At 67.5% G+C, this 21,057-nt stretch overlaps 3 protein-coding genes across 6 annotated transcripts; all 3 read right to left on the bottom strand.

The window, feature by feature from the left end:
* Nucleotides 1–63: 63 nt before the first annotated feature.
* RING1 (ring finger protein 1) lies at nt 64–5,713 on the bottom strand. The gene is made up of 7 exons (XM_054183801.1): nt 5,634–5,713; nt 5,440–5,532; nt 4,354–4,514; nt 4,021–4,236; nt 2,673–2,978; nt 475–646; nt 64–378 (listed from the first exon to the last, which is right to left on the bottom strand). The coding sequence occupies exons 2-7, from the start codon at nt 5,515–5,517 to the stop codon at nt 277–279; spliced, it is 1,035 nt and encodes a 344-aa protein (XP_054039776.1). The 5' UTR covers nt 5,518–5,532; nt 5,634–5,713; the 3' UTR covers nt 64–276.
* Nucleotides 5,714–9,526: 3,813 nt separating this feature from the next.
* Nucleotides 9,527–14,610, bottom strand: HSD17B8 (hydroxysteroid 17-beta dehydrogenase 8). Of its 4 annotated transcripts, none has more exons than XM_054183812.1 (9): nt 14,511–14,609; nt 13,212–13,444; nt 12,997–13,113; nt 12,121–12,216; nt 11,902–11,987; nt 11,163–11,247; nt 11,046–11,088; nt 10,396–10,470; nt 9,527–9,626 (listed from the first exon to the last, which is right to left on the bottom strand). In XM_054183812.1, exons 1-9 carry the CDS (start codon nt 14,554–14,556, stop codon nt 9,610–9,612), a joined length of 798 nt encoding a protein of 265 aa, XP_054039787.1. In that variant the 5' UTR covers nt 14,557–14,609; the 3' UTR covers nt 9,527–9,609. The 4 variants fall into 4 exon arrangements, with proteins under 4 accessions (XP_054039787.1, XP_054039789.1, XP_054039790.1 ...); XM_054183814.1 differs by having other exon boundaries at nt 12,121–12,195; XM_054183815.1 differs by lacking the exon at nt 11,902–11,987.
* A 1,000-nt stretch (nt 14,611–15,610) lies between these two features.
* On the bottom strand, nt 15,611–20,936 carry SLC39A7 (solute carrier family 39 member 7). The gene is given in 9 exon segments (XM_054183761.1): nt 15,611–15,704; nt 15,706–15,876; nt 17,059–17,255; nt 18,421–18,552; nt 18,633–18,755; nt 18,856–18,927; nt 19,050–19,218; nt 19,344–19,910; nt 20,841–20,936. Coding segments are annotated over 8 exon segments (1,476 nt in total). The 5' UTR covers nt 19,875–19,910; nt 20,841–20,936; the 3' UTR covers nt 15,611–15,623.
* Between the last annotated feature and the right edge of the window lie 121 nt (nt 20,937–21,057).

The raw sequence follows: 21,057 nt of genomic DNA, 5'->3' as shown, positions 1-21,057 counted from the left end.
CCTTCTGTCCCCCAGCAGGTGACAAGGACTGTTGCAGCCCCCCCATGTGTCCCCCCCCCACCCCGTTTGTTGCCCCCCCCCACCCCAGCATCCCCCAGGTGCCGCCGCTCCAGAGAGAGAGAAACACCTTCAGGAGCCCCCCAAGGAGCCCCCAGCCAGTCTGTGGGGACACGAGGGGGTCCCGAGGGTCCTGGAGGACCGCCGGGACCTCGCGGGGGGGGGAGGTTGGGGAGACCGAGGTGGGGGGGGGCGGGTCTTGAGGTGTCCGCCCCGCTCCTACTTCTGCTCCTTGGTGGGCGCGTAGTAGAGCTCCAGGGGTTTGCTGACCTTCCAATACTTCTCGTTCACCAGCTCCAGCGTCAGGGACCCATTGAGGGTCTGAGGGGGGGGGGGGACGGACAGAGAAGTGGGGTCACCCCCTGGCACCCCCAAACCCCCCTCCCCCAGTCCCCCCCCCCACTTCCCCCCAGGTACCGTGAAGGCTCCGCCGGCGGTGGTGATGTAGATGGTGTACTGCTTCTCGCTCACCTCCTCCAGCCCCGCCGCCGCCTCCGGCCCCGGCCCCGGCGCCTCCTCCAGCGCGATGCGCAGCGCCAGGTACTTGGAAAGGTGGTCGACGGTGGCGTTGGCCGTCGTCTTCACGTACCTGCGCCAGGAGGAGGAGAGGGAGGAAGAGAGGAAGGAAGAGACAGAGGGAAAGGAAAAAGGAGGGAGGGAGGGAGGGAGGGAGGGAGGGGAGGAAGGAAGGAAGGAAGGAAGGAGAGGAAGAGAAATAGAGGAGAGGAGGAAGAGGAAGAAGGAGGAGAAAGAAAGAGGAGAAAGAAGAGGAGAGGGGAGGAAAGAAGAGGAAGAGGAGGAAGAAATTAAAGGAAGAAGAGAGGAAGGAGGAGGAGTAGGAAGAGAAAGAGGAGAGAAGGAGAAAAAAGAGGAGGAAGAAAGGAGGGGAAGGAAGAGAAGGAGAAAGAAGGGAGAAAGGAGAAAAAGGAGGAGGAGGAAGAAGAGAGGGGAGAAAGGAAGAGATGAAAGGAAGGAAAGAGGAAGAGGAAGAAGTAGAAAGAAGGAGGAGGAGGAAGGAAGAAGAGAAGGAAGAAAGGAAGAGAAAAGGAGGAGGAGGAGGATGAAGAGAGGGGAGGAAGGAAGAGAAAGAGGACATGAGAGGAAGAGGAAGGAGTAGAAAGAAAGGAGAGGAAGAGAAAGAGGAGAGAAGGAGGAGGAGGAAGGAGGAAAAAGAAAGGAGAAAGAGGAGAAGGAAGAAAAGGGGAGAAAGGAAGAGAAAGAACGAGGAGGAGAAGAAGGAGAAAGAGAAGGGAGAAAGGAGGAGAAAGAGGAGGAGGAAGAAAAATAGAAGGGAGGAAGGAATAGAGAGGAGAAAGAGAAAGAGGAAGGAGAAGAAAAGGGGAGAAAAAGAAGAGAAAGAGGAAAAGGAGAAGAAAGGAAGAAGAGAGAAAGAGGAAGGAGTAGGAAGAAAGGAGAGGAAAAGAAAGAGGGGGGAAGGAGGAGAGGAGGAGGAAGGAAGGAGAAAGGAGAAGAGAGATGGGAGGAAGGAAGGGAAAGGAGGAAGACAAGATGAAGAGAGGAAGAGGAAGGAGTAGGAAGAAAGGGAAGAGGAGGAAGGAGGAGAGAAGGAAGGAGAGAAAGGAAGAGAAAGCAGAGGAGGAAGAGATGAAGAAGAGAGGAAGGAGCAGAAAGAAAGGGGAGAAGGAGGAAGACGGGAGGAAGGAAGAGGAATAGGAGAGGAAGACAAAGGGGAGGAAGGAAGAGAGGAGGGAGAGGAGAGGAAGAGGAGGGGAGGAAGAGAAAAGGAGAGAGAGATGAGAGGAAGAAGGAGGGGTGGGAAGAGAGAGGAGAGGAGGAGGAAGAGGGGCAGAAGGAGGAAGGAGAGAGGGAAGGAAGAGAAAGGAAGGAGATGAGAGAGAGGAAGAGAGGGGACAAAAAGGAAGAGAGAAAGGATGAGGAGGAGGAAGATGGAGGAGGAGGAAGGCCTGAGGCTGGCGGCACCCACCCCGGGGAGCTGGGGGGGTCTCAGCGGGGTGCTGGAGCCCCTGCCTGCACTGCCCCATCCCCGCCTGCACCAGCTCATCCTTGCCCTCGTCCCACCCCTGCCTGCACTATCCCATCCCATCCCATCCCGTCCCATCCCTGCCCTCGTCCCATCCCTGCCTGCACTATCCCATCCCATCCCATCCCATCCCATCCCATCCCTGCCCTCGTCCCATCCCTGCCTGCACTATCCCATCCCATCCTGTCCCATCCCTGCCTGCACTATCCCATCCCGTCCCTGCCTGCCCTATCCCATCCCATCCCTGCCTGCCCTCGTCCCGTCCCTGCCCTCATCCCATTCCTGCCTGCCCTGGTGTGTCCCTGCCCTCATCCCTGCCTGCATCATCCCATCTCTGCCCTCATCCCATCCCTGCCTGCCCCATCCCATCCCTACCCTCCTCATCCCATCCCTGCCTGCCCTGGTGCGTCCCTGCCCTCATCCCTGCCTGCATCATCCCATCTCTGCCCTCATCCCATCCCTGCCTGCCCCATCCCATCCCTACCCTCCTCTTCCCATCCCTGCCTGCCCCGGTGTGTCCCTGCCCTTATCCCTGCCTGCACCATCCTATCCCATCCCTGCCTGCCCCATCCCATCCCTGCCCCATCCCATCCCTGCCTGCCCCATCCCTCACCGTGTCTGCGAGTACTCCCCCTTCTCCACCAAAAGCGGATGCGGACGGAAAACCAGCTCGATCTCGCTGCTGCCCGGCTCCGCCCCCGGCTCGGGGCTCCCTCGCCCCCCACCTTCGTGGGAGGTTTCGGGATCGGGATCGGGCCCGGAGTCGTCGGAAGCTCGGGATCGTTTCCGGCTGGGGCCGGCCTCGGGGTGGCTGGGGGCTGAGGCGTTGCTGAGGTGGGAACGGCTGTCGCAGTTGTCCTCTCCGCCGCTGAACGTGGCATTGTCCGACTCCTGGTGCAGCTTCCGTACGCGCTGAGCCCTGCGGGATGAAACCAGGGATCAACCGGAACGGGAGGGGTGGGAAGGGACCTTTGAAGGTCACCTCCTCCGTGGGTGGGGATATCTCCAACCAGACCAGGTTGCCCAAAGCCTCATCCAACCTGGGCTGTTTCCAGGGATGGGGCATCTCCCACCTCTCTGGGCAACCAGGGCTGGGGTCTCCCCACCCTTTCATCCTTAGATCTTACCTAAATCTGCCCTTTTTTACCTTAAAACCGTCGCTATGGACCTTATCAAATACTCTGTCCCCAGAAGTATTGAAGGGCCACCATGAGGGCCACCTGGAGCCTCCTCTTCTCCAGGCTGCCCATCCCCAACTCTCTCAGCCTGGCCTCACAGGGGAGGTGTCCCAGCCCTCAGAGCATCTCCGTGGCCTCCTCTGGCCTCGCTCCAACAGGTCCATGTCCTTGTCCCCAGGGCCACCACCCCTCACTGGTCTCCATCCAGACATTGAATCATTGACCACCACTCTCTGGATGCCACCATCCACCCGGTTCCTCATCCACCCAATGGTCCTTCCATCAACTCCATCCAACTGATGAGGATGTTGTGGAGGACCACATCAAAGGGACGATGGTGGCACGTATCCTTGATGAAGGCATGGACTGGTACCAGTACGGACCCCTGAGGGTTACCACCCCTCACTGGTCTCCAGCTGGACATGGAGTTGTTGACCACAACCCTCTGGATGCCACCATCCACCCAGTTCCTCATCCACCAAATGGTCCTTCCACCAACTCCATCCGAGGAGAGTGTTGTGGAAGACCATGCCAAAGGGATGATGGTGGCACATGTACCCAATGAAGATGTGGAATACTACTGGTCCCAGTACAGACCCCTGAGGGCCACTACTCCTCACTGGTCTCCATCTGGACATGGAGCCGTTGACCGCAACTCTCTGGATGCCACCATCCACCCAGTTCCTCGTCCACCCGGTCTATCCATCAACTCCATGCAATTGAGAGAAGAGGACGTTGTGGAGGACCCCGTGGAAAGGACGTCGGGGGTTTGGGAGGTCCCACCTGTGCATGGCCTGCATCTTCAGCCCCTCCTCGATGCTGCTGCTCAACGCCTGCTGGTTGTGGAGACGGCTGAGCTTGGCCAGGACCCGATCCTGGTGGGCCTCGTACTCGTCCCGGCTGGGGTAGATCTTGGAGATCAGGGCATCAAAATTGGGATCCGGTCGGAGGGATCGCTTGGAAACCAGCTTCTTCCGGCACGTGGGACACTCCTTATTCCTGGGGACAAGGAGAAGGGACAAGGGGTGACGCGCGGACACCCCCCCCCCCCCATTGAGTGGGTGACATTGTCGTCGTCCCATGTGTGTGTTGTCCCCCCCGCCCCGCCCGCCGTACCCGCTGCGCAGGGCGGTGACGATGCAGTCGGAGCAGAAGCGGTGCAGGCACTCCTTGGTGGTCATGGTGTTCTTCAGCATGTCCAGGCAGATGGGACACATCAGCTCGCTGTGCAGGCTGCGCGGGGACACCGCGATCTCCGTCCCGTCCATGATGGCCTCCTGGGGGGGGGGACACACAAGCTGTGTCACAGCTCCCGGGGTGACAGGACACTGTCACTCCACCCTGGGGACGCCCCCTGAGCCCATCTCCCCTGGCGTTTGGGGTGACACAATGGTGCCCTCCACCCTGAGGACACCCCCTGAGCCCATCCTGGGGTTTGGAGTGACAAGACACTGTCCCCCTCCCTGGGGACACTCCTTGAGCCCATCCCCCAGACTGGGGGTGACAGCACTTCTGTCCCCTGTCCCCCTTCCCCCAGGACCACCTCCCCCCCAATTTTAGGGGAGGTCCCAGGCCTTGTATCCCCTGTTCCCCCCCCCCCGGGGGTCTCCCTCTGTCCCCCCCTTTATGAGGTGCCCCCTCTCCCGGGGTGCCCCCCGCTTCCCCACCCCTCACCTGGGAGGTGCCAGCCCTTGTGTGTCCCCCCCGGATGTGTCCCCTGTCCCATCTCCCCCCTTTTTGGGGGACCGCCCACTGGTGTCCCCCCCGGGGTGTCCGCCTCCACCCCGGTGCCCCACTCAGAGGTGTCCCCCTGTCCCTCCCGCCCCTAGTGTCGTCCCATGGGGGTGTCCCCCTGTGCCCCCCACCTCCGGGGTCCCCCCCGGGGTTGTCCCCCTCGCCCTCAGTGTCTCCCCGTGGCGGCGTTCCCCTGTTGTCGCCCCCCCCCCCGGTTTCCCCCCGAGGGGTGTCCCCCCTGTCGCCCTCCCCCCGGTGTCACCCCGTGGGGGGTGTCCCCCTGTCGTCCCACCCCCGGGGGTGTCCCCCTGTCGTCGTCTCCTCGGGGGTGTCCCCCTGTCCCCCTCACCCCCCGGTGCCCCCTCCCCCGGGGGTGTCCCCCTCTCTCCCCCCCGCCCCGGTTTCACCCCGTGGGCGCGTCCCCCTGCCGTGTGCGTGTCCCCCCTTTCCCCCCAGTGCCCCCCGGACCTGCGGGGTGCGGTGCAGCTCGTACAGGCTCAGCTCCCAGGTCTTGCTGGCGCTCTGGGCGTTGGCGGGGGCGGCCATGGCGGGCGAGGCGCTCTGCGGCGAGGCGGCGGTGACCGGAGGCCCCTCCCCGCTCCCTTCCCCCCCGCCCCCTTCCCCGCTCCCGGCCCCGCTCCCGGTCCCGGACCCCCCCTCACCCTCAGCCGCCGGCGGGTCCCCCCTTCCTGCCGCTCGCCGACGGTGGCGGCGCCTACCGATTGCGTCACTTCCTGCTGGCGCGCCGTGATGACGTCACACGCCGCCCCGCACCGCCGAACCTTCCTCCCCCCCACACTCCCGTCCTCCACCGCAGCCAATCGCAGCCACGGGATTTTTCCCGCGGGTGCCGGCAGCCAATAGGATTCAGCGCCGGCGCGCTCGCCGTTCCCACTCTCCTCTCGCCACCAATGGGGGAGCAGCGGGGCGGGGCCAGGGGGAGGAGAGAGGGCGGGGCTGGGTGGGCCGGGGGCGGGGCCAGGTTCAGAAGGGGCGGGGCCAGGTTCAGAAGGGGCGGGGTCGTGGTCAGAAGGGGCGGGGTCTAGACACCAGGGGCGGGGCCTCGGAGCCACCTGTCGCCGCGGGGCGGGGCCGGGGGAGACCAGGGATCCGCCCCCCCCGGTCCCCCCCCACCCGGTTCCGCCGATGCCCGGTGTCGGTGGCAGCCTCGGGTCTACCCCCCCCCATCACCCCTCCGGTGCCCGGTGTCCGTGGGAGCCCCTGCTTTGTGTCCCCCCCCCGCTGCCCCTCCCGTGCCCGGTGCGGGTGGGAGCCCCGGATTTTCCCCCTCCCGCTGCCCCCTCCCCTCTACCCCCGGTGCCCCGTGTCCGTGGGATTCCCGTCTCTGCTCCCCACGATGCCCCCCCCAACCCCCGGTGTCGGTGGGACCCCCGGCTCTGCTCCTCCCCCTAGGTGCCCGCGGTGCCCGGCGTCGGTGGGAGCCCCGGCTCTCCCCTCTCCGGTGCCCACCCCGGTGCCCTCCCTGGTGCCTCCCCGGGTGCTCCGGTGCCCGTTGTCGGTGGGAGCCCCGGCTCACGACGTCCACACCCCAACTCTCGGCCGCCCACACAAGAATTGCGTTTGGACAATCACGAGCCGGTGCTCGGCATGGGGGGGGGTGGGCACCGGGACCCCCGGGATCCCCGGTCCCGGGGTCGCCCCGAGCAGCCGGAGCCCGAACCGTGCGGGGCGGCCCCGCCGGGCTCGCTCCTTCCCGTTGACACGCGTTGCGGGGGGGGTGGTGGGGGGGCGTGGGGAGCTCGGTACCGTCGGGGACCCCCGGGAGGAGCCGCCGGTGGCGGGGGAACAGGGGATGGAACAACGGGGACCGGGTGGGGGCGGCTCCGGGGGGTCCGGTGTTCACCGGGGAGAGGGTCGGGGGCCGCCAGGAACGGGTCGGGACATCCCGGGGACCGGGTCTACCGGGAGCGGGTCAGGATCCACCGGGGACGGCAGCGGGGGCAGCCGTGGGATCCGGGGTCCACCAGGGCGTGGGTCGGGGCATCCGGGGGGTCCGGGAACCACCGGGAGCGGCTCGGGATGCATCGGGGAGCGGATTGGGGAATCTCGGGGGGGGCCGGGGACCACCGGGGACCGAGTCGGAGCATCCCGGGGGATCCGGGATCCGTTAGGGAGCGGGTCGGGGTCCACCGGGAGCGGGTCGGAGCATTCCGGGGTGGGCCGGGGACCACTGGGAGCGGGTCGGGATCCGTCGGGGGGCGAGTCGGGGGAGCCCGGGGATCTGGGACCGGACAGGAGTATCCCGGGAACCGGGTCTGGGTCCACCGGGAGTGGATCGGGGCATCCCGGGGGGTGTCGGGGTCCGTCGGGGACCGGGTTGGAGCAGCCCGGGGGGGGCCGCGGACCACCGGGACCGCATCGGGATCCACCGAGAGCGGGATGGAGCATCCCGGGGGGGGTTCCCAGGACCACCGGGAACGCATCGGGATCCACAGGGAGCGGGTCGGGATCCACCGGGACCGTGTCGGAGCATCTCGGGGCAGGTCCGGGGACCACCGGGAGCGGGTCGGGGGCCGGGTCGGTGTATCCCGGAGGGGTCCGGGATCCGTTAAGGACCGGGTCGGGATCTACCGGCAGCGGATCGGGGCATTCCGGGGGGGCCGGGGACCACCGGGGCCGGCGTCGGGGTCCATCGGGAGTGGGTCGGGATCCACCGTGAGTCGGTCGGGATATACCGGGAGCGGGTCGGGAACTAACGGGAGCGGCATGGAGCACCCTGGGGGTTCCGGGTTCCGTTAGGGACCGGGTGGGAGCATCCCGGGGGGGGGCAGGGACCACCGGGGGCCGGGGTCGGGGTCCGTCGGGGAGCGGGGTCGGGATCCACCGGGAGCCGGTCGGGGTCCACCGGGAGGGTCCGGGATCCACCGGGAGCGGGTCGTGATCCACCCGGAGCCCGTCGGGAACCAACGGGAGCGGAATGGAACAGCCCGGGGGGGTCCCGGGATTCACCAGGAGGGTCCGGGATCCACCGGGAGCGGGTCGGGATCCACCGGGAACGGGATGGAGCATCCCGGGGGCGTTCCGGGATCCACCGGGAGCTGGATGGAGCATCCCGAGGGGGTCCCGGGACCCCCCGGGAGTGGGATGGAGCATCCCGGGGGGTGTCGAGATCCACCGGGAGTGGGTCGGGACCCACCGGGGAGCATCCCCGCCTCCACCGGGACCCCCCCTCCGGTGCCCCTCTCCCGCCCCCCCCCCCCAACTTCCCTCCCACGAACACCCGTGGGGTGTCCCCCCCCCCGTCTTCCAACCGTACCAAACCCCTCCCCGCCCCGGCCCGGTTCGCCCCCTCTAACCCCGCTGACCGGAGCGCTCCCTCCGGTCCCCGCTCGGCCCGGCGGCCGGTAATGGCGGAGGACGGCGGGGCACAAAGCCGGGGCCGCCCCCCCCCCTTTTCCCACCCCCCCCCGGGTGGGGGCCACCCAGCGCGGGGACCCCCGGGACACCCCCCCTCAACTCTCCCCCCCCCCCCCCTCACCCCGCCATCCTTAAAGCCCCGGTTGCCCCGAGTGACGGGGCCCTGAATGGGCGGCATCTCCCGGGCCCCCACCGGGCGCCGGCTTCAAACGGGGCCCCCGCCCCCTCCCCCGCCCCTCCCCCTCCGCCCCTCCCCCCCGCCCCCTTTGTCCCCGGGCCCCGGCCCCGGCCCCAGCTCGGGGGTGGCGGGGGGGGGGGGGGGGGATGGAAAGGGGGAGGAAACTGAGGCAGCGCAAAGGGATCCAGGCGTCCGGGTGGGAGACCACCCCCCCCGCCCCCCTCCCAAGATCCCCCCCTCGTAGGGCAGGGGACCCACGTGTCCGGGACCCTCCCCCCCAGACCCCCCCGTTGTCACCCCAATTAAGACAGGGGACCCAAGTGTCCGGGTGGGGGACACCCCACCCCCCCCAAAACACCCCCTCCGTTGTCACCCCACGCAGGACGGAGCACCCAGGTGTCCGGGTGGGGGACCTCCCCCCCTCAAGACACTCCCCCCCCCCCCCACTTGTCACCCTACACAGGACAAGGGACCCAAGTGTCCGGGTTGGAGGACCCCCCCCTGGGTAGGAGACACCCCCCCCCCCCCCGTTGTCACCCCAATTAGGGCAGGGGACCCAAATGTCCGGGCAAGGGGACACCCCTCTCCCCCCCCCCAGCCAAGAACCACCCCCTTGTCACCCTATAAAGGACACCCCCCCCCCAAAACCCCCCCCTTGTCACCCCATTTAGGGCAGGGGACCCAAGTGTCCGGATGGGAGACACCCCCCGCCCCGAGACCCCCCCCCCGTCACCCCAATTAGGGCAAGGGACCCAGGTATCCAGGTGGGGGACCCCCCCTGAGACCCCCCCATTGTCACCCAAAGGACGGGGGACCCCCCCCCCAAGACCCCCCCCGCCTTGTAGGGCAGGGGACCCAGGTGTCTGGGACACCACCCCCCCACCCTGAGACCCCCACCCCCCATTGTCACCCCCCGCAGGACAGGGGGGTGACACCTGGGGGGGATGCCTGGGGGACAGCAGGTGACATCCACGCGACAGCAGAGGCGGTGACAGCGGGGGGGGGTGGGGGGTGTCACCCCGTTTATTTGGGAGGGGGTGACACAGGGGGGGGTGACACGGGGGGGGGTTTGTCCGGATCTGTCACATGAAGAGTCCCCCTGAAAGGAGAGAGATAGTGGGGACAGGGACACTGGGGGGGGGACAACAAGGGGACATGGGGGGGGAAACACAGGGACATGGGGGGGACATGGGGACACTGTGAGGGGGACAGAGGGACACGGTGGGGCATGGGGAGATGGGGGACATGGGGACATGGGAGAGACATGGGGACACTGGGGGGGAGATGGGGAAGGGGGGACATAGGGACACTGGGGGGGCATGGAGACACTGTGGGGGGACATGGGGACACTGGGGGACATGGGGACACTGGGGGGGGCATGAGGAAACAGGGGGACGTGGGGACATTGGGGGGACACACGAGGGGGACATAGGGACACTGTGTGGGAGACAGGGACACGGGGGAGACATGGGGACACTGGGGGGGGGGACAGGGGGACACAGGGACATGGGGGGGCATGGGGAGATGGGGGGACACAGGGAGACTGAGGGGACGTGGCGGGGACATAGGGACACTGCGGGGGGGACATGGAAACACTGTGGGGGAGATGCGGACATAGGGGGGACATGGGGATGTGGGGGGGACAAGGGGACATGCGGGGCATGAGGACACTGGGGGGGACATGGAGGGGACATAGGGACACTGTGGGGGGGACAGGGGGACACGGGGACACGGGGATGCTGGGAAAGGACATGGGGACACTGCTGGGGGGTGGCACGGGGACACTGGGGGGAAGACACAAGGACACCGGGGGACACACAGGCACACTGGGGGGGTGACACCGGGGGGGGGTGACAGCACGTCCCCACCTGTCACCTCCACGCTGGCCCCCGTGATGTAGCTGCTCTCCTCCGAGGCCAGGAAGGCGCAGACGTCCGCCACGTCTGGGGGGGGGGACGGGACATGGTGACACCCAGGGGACCCTCCTGTCCCCCTGTGTCCCCGTGTCCCCCCACATCCCCCTGTCCCCCCACGTCCCCATGTCACCCCATGTCCCCCCTATGTCCCCCTTGTCCCTATGTCCCCCCAGTCCCCACGTCCCCCCTGTCCCCACATCCCCACATCCCCATGTCCCCCTGTCCCCATATCCCCCCCATCCCCACATGCCCCCTTACCCCCCTGTCCCCATGTCCCCCCTGTCCCCTCATGGGCCCATGTCCCCGCCCCCATGTCCCTCTGTCCCCCTGTCCCCTCCCGTCCCTATGTCCTCCCACATCCCCATGTCCCCCCTATATCCCCATGTCCCCCCATGTCCCCACATCCCCCTGTCCCTCTGTCCCCCCCCACATCCCCATGTCCCCCTGTCCCTATGTCACCCCATGTCCCCCCGTGTCCCCGTGTCACCCCATGCCCCCCCATCCCCCTGTCCCCTCCTGTCTCCATGTCCCCCTGTCTCCCCGTGTCCCCCCGTCCCCTCCCGTCCCCATGTCCCCCCACGTCCCCCCATGTCTCCACTCACCCTCCGGGTCCCCGAGGCGTCCCATCGGCACCATCCCTGCAAACTGAGCCAGGACAGCGTCACCCCATCCGTGTCCCCAAGTGTCCCCTCCCCGTGTCACCCCCCCCCCCCCATTACCTTCTCCAGCACCTTGGGGGGCACCTTGTCCGTCATGGGGGTGACAATAAACCCCGGCAACACCGCGTTGCACCGGATCCCGAACCTGGGGGTGGGGGACAGGGACATCCGTGGGGCTCGGGGTGTCCCCCCCCACTGTGTCCCCATGTCCCCCTGTGTCCCTGTGTCCCCCTGTCCCACCCCCAGTGTCCCTATGTCCCCCCCATGTCCGCATCTCCCCCCAGGTCCCCATGTTCCCCGTTTTCTCACGCCCCCCACGTTCCCATGTCCCCGTGCCCCCGTGCCCTCCCGTCACCCCATGCCCCCCCCATCCCCGTGTCCCCCGCAGTGTCCCCATGTCCCCCCCATGTCCCCACCTCCGCCCACATCCCCATGTCCCCCCCGTCCCTATGTCCCCCCATGTCCCCCCATGTCCCCCCTGTCCCCGCATGTACCCATGTCCCCGCCCCCATATCTCTCCTATGTCCCCATGTCCCCCCACATCCCCATGTCCCCCCATGTCCCTCCTGTCCCTGCATGTGCTCGTGGGGCTCGGGGTGTCCCCCCCACCTCGGTGTCCCCATGTGCCCTCTATGTCCCCATGTGCCCTCTATGTCCCCATGTCCCCCTGTGCCCCGTGTCCCACCTGTCCCTCTGTTCCCCCATCCCCCCCCATCCCCATGTCCCCCCCTGTCCCTGCATGTGCCCGTGGGGCTCGGGGTGTCCGTCCCCCCCCCCTCAGTGTCCCCATGTCCCCTACTTGGCCAGCTCCTTGGCACAGGTCCGGGTCAGTCCCTCCACCCCGGCCTTGGACGCCGCGTAGTTGGCCTGGCCCAGGTTGCCCACCTTGGGGGGGTGACAAGAGGACGGGGTGCCACAAGGTGGGGGGGTGACAGGAGTGGGGGTGTGTGTGTGTGTGTGACACCAATGTGGGGGGTGACACCCTTGTCCTTGTCCCCAGTCCCGCGGCACTGCCCACCTTGCCCACGATGCTGCCCACATGGATGATGGAGCCACCAGGAGCCCCCGCGGCCACCAGCGCCCGGGCCACTGCCTGTGTCACCAGGAAGGTCCCCTGGGGGGGGACAAGGGGCCATGGAGGGCGGGGGATGTCCCCCTCCATGTCCCCATCCCCCCATGTCCCCCCCGATGTCCCCCATATGTCCCCATGTACCTCACGTGCCCCTGTGTCCCACATGTACCCCCCACATCCCCAATGCCCCCCCGTGTCCCCCTGATGTCCCCATGTCCCCCATGTTCCCCTGATGTCCCCATGTCCCCCATATCACCCATGTCCCTCCTGTCCCCATGTCCCCTGATGTCCCCTCAATGTTCCTGTGTTCTCTCTCTCCCTGTCCCATTGCCCCCCAGATGTCCGCATGTCCTCCATGTCCCCCTGATGTCCCCATGTCCTCCCTTGTCCCCATATCCCCGCGTCCCTCATGTCCCCCTGACATCCCCAACGTCCCCCCGATGTCCCCATGTCCCTCCGATGTCCCCCAATGTCCCCCATATCACCCACAACCCTCCTGTCCCCATTCCCATGTCCCCGTGTCCCTCCAATGTCCCTGTGTCCTCCCTGTCCCCGTCCCACTGTCCCCCATGTCATGTCCTCCGTGTCCCCATATCCTCCCGTGTCCCCCCGTCCCCATGTCCCCTGATGTCCCTATGTCCCCCCATGTCCCTGTGTGCCCCCGATGTCCCCCATGTCCCCGTGTCCCCCATGTCCCCATATCCTCCCATGTTCCCCGATGTCACCCTGTCTCTAATGTCCCCCATGTCCCCGTGTCCCCCATGCCCCTCGATGTCCCCTGATGTCCCCATGCCCCCCCTTGTCCCCAAAATGTCCCCGTACCGTCAGGTTGACCCCCAGCACCTCCTGGAAGTCCCCTTCCCCCAGCCGCAGCAGGAACTCGTCCCGGGTGACACCGGCGCACCCCACGCAGACGCTGGGGGGGGCCCCAAAATGCTCCTGCACCGGGGGGAGGGTGGGGACACACACATGGGTGGGGGGGGAGGGACATGGGGCCCCCCCTGTGTCCCCACTCGGGGTTTGAGGGGGGGGTTTACCTGGACACGGGCCAGCAGCTGGGTGACACTGGGGGCCGAGGCCACGTCCACCCCGAAGGCGGCGTGGGGCCGGTGGGGGGGGCTCCCCATCTTGGCGTGGGGTGTCCCCCCCCCAGCGTGGAGCCCCCCCACGGTGTCCCCAGCCCCCGCTTCATCCCGGTCGGCCACCGCCACCCGGGCGCCCTCCCGTGCCAGGCGGGCGCAGACGGCCCGGCCGATACCGCTGGCACCTCCTGTCACACCGGGGTGGGAGGGTGGGGGGGTGTGTGTGTCACACACGTGGGGGGGGGTGTCACCCGTGGGGTGCCCCACTCAGGACACCCCCCACGGGTTATCTGTCACCCACCCCACGTGGCCCAGGGGATTGTGTCCCCCCACCCGAGTGCCAGCTGTGGGGTCTGTCAGCCCCCCAAAGTGCCACCTGCGGGGTCTGTCACCCCCCCCAAAAGTGTCACCTGGGGGGAATTTCATCCCCCAGTGTCACCCGTGGGGGGTTTCACCCTCCCAAGTGTCAGCCATGGGGCCTGTCACCCCCCTCCAAGCGTCACTTGTGGGGTCTGTCCCCTGTCCCAAGTGTCACAGGGATTGTTGCCCCTCTAACGGTGTCACCCGTGGGGCCTGTCCCCCCTCCAAAGTGCCACCCGTGGGGTCTGTCACCCCCCCCAGTGCCACCCATGGGGTGTTTCACCCTCCCCCAAGTGTCACCCATGGCATCTGTCCCCTGTCCCCGGTGTCGCAGGGATTATCCCCCCTCCCATGGTGCCACCTGTGGGGTATGTCACCCCCCCAAATGCCACCCGTGGGGCCTGTCCCTTGTCCTGAAGTGTCACAAAAGATTGTCCCTCCCCTCCCACGGTGCCACCCGTGGGGTCTGTCCCCTGTCCCAAGTGTCACAGGCATTGTCACCCCTCTAACGGTGTCAACAGTGGGGTCTGTCACCCCCCCCAAAGCGCCACCCATGGGGCTCTGTCACCTCATGTCACAGAGGTTTGCCCCCCGCCCCCCCCCAACCCCAGGGTCCCCCGTGGGCTGTCACGCCCCCTCCACGTGTCACAGGGGGTTGTCCCCCCGTGTCCCCCCCATCTGCCCCCCCTCTCCCCCCCGTCACAGAGGCCTGTGTTCCCCCGAATGTCCCCGCCTGGGGCCTGTCACCTCCCCCCTCCCTTGGTGACTGTCACCCCCCCTTGGGGACTCTGTGTGTCCCCCCCCTCCCCGTGTCCCCACGCCCCCCCACGTCACACGTGACCCCGCCCCACGTGGGTGTCGTCCCCCCCCCACACCACACCACGTCACGGCCACCTGTCACCAGCGCCACGGCCCCGCCGAGTCGCCCCGCCGAGGCCATGGCGGCACCGGAAGTGACCAGCGAGGCGCCGCGGAGCGGGCACGGCGCGCGACCGCTCTACACCCCCGCTCTATGGTCGGTCCTCCAACAGCCCTAATTTCCCCCCCGCTTTTTTCCCATTTTTTTTCCGTGGGTTTTTGGCGTCACCCGGATTCCTGGGTCCCCCGTAGGGCCTGGCCCCATGGATGCCCTCAGGGCCCGTCCGGCTCAGCTCAACATTTCTTTTTTAATTAATCAAAGCCATAATCCGTAACAGTCATTACAAAAAATACCCCCCCCAACACCCCAAAATCCACCCGGCAACAGGGCACCCCATGGCCCGGATGCCTGGCTGTCTCCCCCCCACTTTGGTCCCCATCCCAGGGAGCCCCCACTCATCCCAGGAACACCCCAAAATCAGGGAGCCCCCCCATATCAGGGACACCCCCCCCAAATCAGGGAGCCCTCCAATCCCAGGGAGCCCCCCCATTCCCAGGGAGCCCCCCCAAGTGAGGGAACCCCCCAATCTCATGGAACCCCCCCATATCAGGGACCCCCCCAAATCAGGAGGCCCCCCCAATCTCATGGAACTCCCCCCATATCAGGGACCCCCCCAAATCAGGGGGCCCCCCCCATCCCAGGGCCCTCCCTCTAAATCAGGGGCGCCCCCCATCCCAGTGAGCCCCCCGAAATTATGGGTAGCCCCCCCATATCAGGGACCCACCCCAATCCCAGGGACCCCCCTAATCAGGAGGGCCCCCCATTTCCCAGGGAGCCCCCCAGATCAGGGACCTCCCCCAAATCAATCCCAAGGAGACTCCCCTCCAAATCAGGGACCCCCCCCCTAAATCAGGGAACCCCCCCCCTAAATCGGGGAGCCCCCCCCCCCATCCCAGTGAGCCCCCCCTGAAATGATGGGGCTCCCCGGCTCCCCCCCCCAGATTGGTCCCTGGCTGAAGGTGGCTCCCCCTCCCCAGAGGGATGAGCCCCCCTAAAATGGGGCACGTGTAAGGGGGGGGTGGACACGACTGGGGACACCTCCCCGCCCCCCCCCTCCCCCCCGCCCCCCAACTCGTTCCCATGGTCCCCTACTCGTAGTGGGCGATGGCCACCATCATGGCGACGCCGGCCAGTAGCCCCAGGAGCTGGAGCAGGGACTGGAGGGGCCCCCGCGTCCCGCAGCAGCTCGGGGAGGACGGTGACGGTCCCCACGTAGATGAAGCCACCGGCGGTGAAGGGCAGGACCCCCAGCATGGCGGCCTCCCCCGCCCCCTCCGCCAGCAGCGAGCAGGCCGCCCCCGCCACCGCGCCCAGCGCCGTCACCAGCTGCAGCCGCATGGCCTGCGGGCGGGGACAGGGTGGCACTGGGGGGCACTGGTGGGGACACCGGGGGCACTGGGGACACCGGGGGTGCCGGGGGCACTGGGGACATTGGGGGTGCTGGGGACACTGGGGGTGCCGGGGGTACTGGGGGTATGGGGGACACCAGGGGTACTGGGGACATTGGCGGTGTTGGGGGCACTGGGGGCACCGGGGGTGCTGGGGACACGGTGGCACTGGGGGGTGGTGGGGGTACTGGGGACATCGGGGTTGCTGGGGACATCGTGGGTGCTGGGGGCACTGGGGACACCAGGGATACTGGGGACATCGGGGGTGCTGGGGGTACTGGGGACACCAGGGGTACTGGGGACATTGGGGGCACCAGGGGTACTGGGGACACCGGCAATATTGGGGACACCAGAAGTACTGGGGGGACTGGGGACACTGGTGATGCTGGGGGTACTGGGGACACCGAGGTTACCTGGGGGTACTGGGGACACCAGGAATACTGGGGACATTGGGGGTACTGGGGACACTGGGGACACCCAGAGTGCTGGAGACACCAGGGGCACTGGGGACACCAGGGTTACTGGGGATACTGGGGACACCAGGCATACTGGGGACATTGGGGGTACTGGGGACACCAGGGGTACTGAGGGCACTGGGGACACTGGGGGCACTGGGGACATTGTGGTCACTGGGGGCACTGTGGGGTACTGGTGGGTACTGGGGGCACTGGGGACACCAGTTACTGGGAGCACTGGGCGTACTGGGGACACTGCAGGTACCGGGGACATTGTGGTTACTGGGAACACTGGAGTACTGGGGACACCGCGGTCACTGGGGATACTGGGGACACCAGGAACACTGGGGACATTGGGGGTACTGGGGACACCTGCAGTGCTGGGGACACCGGGGGTACTGGGGGTACTGGGGACACTGGGGACATTGCGGTCCCTGGGGGCACTGTGGGGTATTGGGGACACTGGTTACCGGGAGCACTGGGCGTACTGGGGACACCGCGGCCACTGGGAAAACCGGGGTACTGGGGACGCTGTGGTCACTGGGGACATTGCGGTCGCTGGGGTCACCAGGGGTACTGGTGACACACCGTGGTTGCTGGGGACACTGGGGGGTACCGGGGAGGTGTGTGTGTGGGGGGGGGGGTACTGGGGGTTAACTGGGAGCACTGGGACCTCTCACCTTGCGCTTGCTGCAGCCGGACTGGACGAGGATGGCGAAGTCGCCCACCTCGTGGGGCAGCTCGTGCAGCAGCACCGTCACCGCCGTCACCGTCCCCAAGCCCGTCCCCGCCAGGAAGGAGGCCCCGATGGCCAACCCGTCCGTGAAGTTGTGAGCCACGTCGGCCGCCAAGTTCAAGTACCCCGACACCTCCATGGCTGCGGGGACAGCCGGGGGACGTCACCTTCCCTGTCACCCCCCTCCCTGTCCCAGTGTCCCCGTGGGGTCCCACTGTCCCCTCCTGTCCCTTGCCCCACGGGGTGCCTGTCCCCCATCAGGCTCCCAGATGGCCCCCGCTCCAGTGGCCCTGGAGATGGCCCTTGTCCCCTCCCGTCTCTGTCACCCCCCCTCCAGTGTCCCCGTCCCCACTGGGGTCCCCTCCAGTCTCTGTCACCTCCTCTCCAGTGTCCCTGTCCCCACTGGGGTCCCCATGTCCCTTTAGTCCCTGTCCCCACTGGGGTCCCCGTGTCCCCTTTAGTCCCTGTCACCCCCCTCCAGTGTCCCCATCCCCACTGGGGTCCCCTCCAGTCCCTGTCACCCCCCTCAGTGGCCCTGTCCCCACTGGGGTCCCCTCCAGTCTCTGTCACCCCCCCTCCAGTGTCCCTGTCCCCACTGGGGTCCCCATGTCCCCTTTAGTCCCTGTCACCCCCCCTCCAGTGTCCCCGTCCCCACTGGGGCCCCCCTACAGTCCTTGTCACCTCCCCACCATTGTCCCTGTCCCATTGGTGTCCCCCCCCCCCAGCCCTTGTCACCCTGCGTGTCCTTGTCCCCACTGGGGTCCCTCTTGTCCTCCTGTCCTTGTCCCTGGAAGGATCCCCTTCCCCCGCCCCCCCGCCCCCCCCCGCAGTGTCCCTGTCCCCATCCGGGTCCCTCTTGCCCCCCCATCCCTGTCCCCTGTCCCACTCCCACTGCCCCTGTCCCCATCGCGGCCCTCCCCAGTCCTTGTCACCCCTCGCAGTGTCCTTGTCCCCACTGGTGTCCCTCTTGCCCCCCCCTCCCTGTCCCCTGTCCCACCCCCAGTGTCTCCATCCCCATCAGGGTCCCTCTTGCCCCCCTGTCCCCATCCCCCATCCCATCCCCACTGTCCCTGTCCCCATCAGGGTCCTCCCCCAGTCCTTGTCCCCCCTCCCAGTGTCCCTGTCCCCATTGGGGTCCCCCCCCAGTTCTCGTCACCCCCCCCAGTGTCCTTGTCCCCATTGGGGTCCCTCTTGCCCCCCTATCCCTGTCCCCCATCCCATCCCCACTGTCCCTGTCCCCATCAGGGTCCTCCCCAGTCCTTGTCACGTGCCCCCCCCCCGCCTCGGTGTCCCCGCGTCCCCATACCCGACTCCTCGGTGGCCTTCCCCGCCGGCCGGCTCTTGCCGCGGTGGCCCTTGGTGGCCGTCCTCTCCCCCCGCCGCCCCGCCGCCCCCGGCTCCTCCTCACCTTCGCTGGAGCTGCTCTTGGCCTTGACCCCTGGGGAGGGGGACAACGAGGTGGTGGGGGGGGGGCTCAGTGTCCCCCCCCCCGCACCCCCCCGCGGAGATGTCACCTACCGTGGCCATGGCTGTGGCCGTGGCCACCTTTGGCGTGTCTCACGAAGGTCTCCACCACCAGGAAGGCCACGATGCCAGCCAGCACCCACATCCCCACTGTCAGCATGCGGCCGTGCTCCTGGCCTGGGCCAGGGGGACACCGTGAGCGGTGGCACTGTCCCCTCCTTGTCCCCACGGTCACCCCCCGCCCCCCCCACCCTCCACCCCCTCTAAGTGTCCTTACCGTGGTGCGAGTGGCCGTGGCCACCCGGCTGGGCGTGCGCGGGACCGCCCTCGCCGTGATGCGCGTGGGGGGCTGCGGGGGGGGACACAAAGGACAGGAGGGTGAGCGCCACCACTTCCCCGCTGTCCCCAAGGTGGCCGGGGGGGGGGGGACGGGGACGGGGACACGGCGACAATGCAGAAAGGGACACTCACCCAGGGCGTGGGGGATGAGGTGGAGGAAGGCGTCCCCCAGCAGCCCCCCCGCCGCAAAGCTGAGGAGCAGCTTGAGGAGCCCCTGGTGCCGGGGGGCGTTGGACTCCACCGGGATGAGGAAGAGGACGAGGTACGGGGCGGCGCTGATCACCAAGGTGGCCGCCATCGTCTGCGAGGGGACACGCAGGACGGGGGGGGGTGGGGTGGGTGGGTCACAGGGTGCCACTCCCCCTCCCCCCCCACAACATCCCCAAGGGGTCTTTGGTGGGGGGGGGGGGGGGTGGGGACACTCACGTGCATCCACAGCGTCACCGTGTCCTTCCGCGGGGGTGGCGGTTTGGGGGGATCTGGGGGCAAACGCTCGTGCGAGGGGCGGTGGGCGTCCTCGTGCGAGTGGCCGTGGTGCCCGTGGTACAAGCCCTCGTGCGAGTGGCCGTGGTACATGTCCTCGTGCGAGTGGCCGTGGTGCAAGCCCTCGTGTGCGTGGCTGTGGCCGTGGTGGAGGTCCTCGTGCGAGTGGCCATGATGGCCATGGTACATGCCCTCGTGCGAGTGGCCGTGCCCGTGGTACATGTCCTCGTGCGAGTGGCCGTGGCCGTGGTACATGCCCTCGTGCGAGTGGCCGTGGTGCAGGTCCTCGTGCGAGTGGCCGTGATGCCCGTGGTACATGCCCTCGTGTGAGTGGCTGTGGCCGTGGTGCAGGTCCTCGTGCGAGTGGCCACCCTCGTGCGAGGCGGTGGGGGCTGGCAACAGGCAGAGGGCCAGCACGGCAATGGCGGCGGTGAGGGCAGCGCCGAGTCCTCGTGTCCGGGCGGCCGCCGCCATTGCCCCGGTGAGGGGAGACGGGTCAACCAATGGCTCCTACCACAGAGACAAAGGGATGAGCGCCCAGACAAGCCCCAACGGCTCCTAAGGGTGGTCGTGGGAGAGACCATAGAGACAGAGCCCAGAGTGGCGCCCTTGGTTGTGCCATAGAGTGGTGGGATGGGGGGCTAGAGCGGCCCCAATAAGTCATACCATAGAGATGAAGAGGAGACAGAGTGGCACCAACTGACTCTACCATAGAGTTGAAGGAATGAGTGTCCAGACAAACCCCAACGGCTCCCAGAGGTGGGGGGGAAGGTGGGGGGGGAGACCATAGAGACAGAGCCCAGAGACGCACCCTCAGTTCTGCCATAGAGTGGTGACATGGGGGGCTATAGTGGCCCTAATGGGCCATACCATAGAGATTAAGTGGAGACAGAGAGACACCAACCAACCCTACCATAGAGATGAAGGGATGAGTGTCCAGACAAGCCCCAATGGCTCCCAAGGGACAGACCATAGAGACAGAGCCCAGAGTGGTGGGACGGGGGGCTAGAGCGGCCCCAACGGGCCACACCATAGAGCTGAAGAGGAGATAGAGCGGCGCCAACTAACTCTACCATAGAGACGAAGCGATGAGTGCCCAGACAAGCCCCAAAAGCACCCATAGGACCGACCATAGAGACGGATCCCAGAGTGGCGGGACGGGGGGCTAGAGCGGTCCTAAGGGGCCACACGATAGAGACGAAGCGGAGCCAGAGCGACCCCACCACAGAGACGAAGGGCTGAGGGTGCAGAGCGGCGCCCCAGGGGCACCATAGAGAGGGGGAAGAAGCGGCCGGAGCGGCCACCGCACGGAAACCGGCGGGAAGGGCCGTAGAGAGGGCGGTGGGCCCGGCCATAGAGTGAAGGGGCGGGGGGGGCGGCAGAGCGGCCGGCGGCGGGGCCCTTCTATCCCCCTCTCTATGCCCCGGGAAGGGTCCTCACCGTCCGCGCGCTCCGTTCCCTCCTGCTCCGGGCCCGACGTGGCACCGCGGCCCCGCCCCTTTTCCCGCGAGCTCTCGCGAGCTCTCGCCCGTGGCGGGAAAGGAAGCCGGGAAGAAGACGGGGCGGAAGTGGCTGAAGGCGCCGCCGCCATCTTGGAAGCGGGCACGGCGGGGAGGGGAGGGGTGGCGCGGGGGATGCCGGGAGCCGCGCGGGGCAT

Source organism: Rissa tridactyla, chromosome 27 (genome assembly GCF_028500815.1).
Source record: "Rissa tridactyla isolate bRisTri1 chromosome 27, bRisTri1.patW.cur.20221130, whole genome shotgun sequence".
NCBI lineage: Eukaryota > Metazoa > Chordata > Aves > Charadriiformes > Laridae > Rissa > Rissa tridactyla.
The sequence above is the reverse complement of the archived record's forward strand: the minus strand, read 5'-3'. Positions and strand labels throughout refer to the sequence as shown.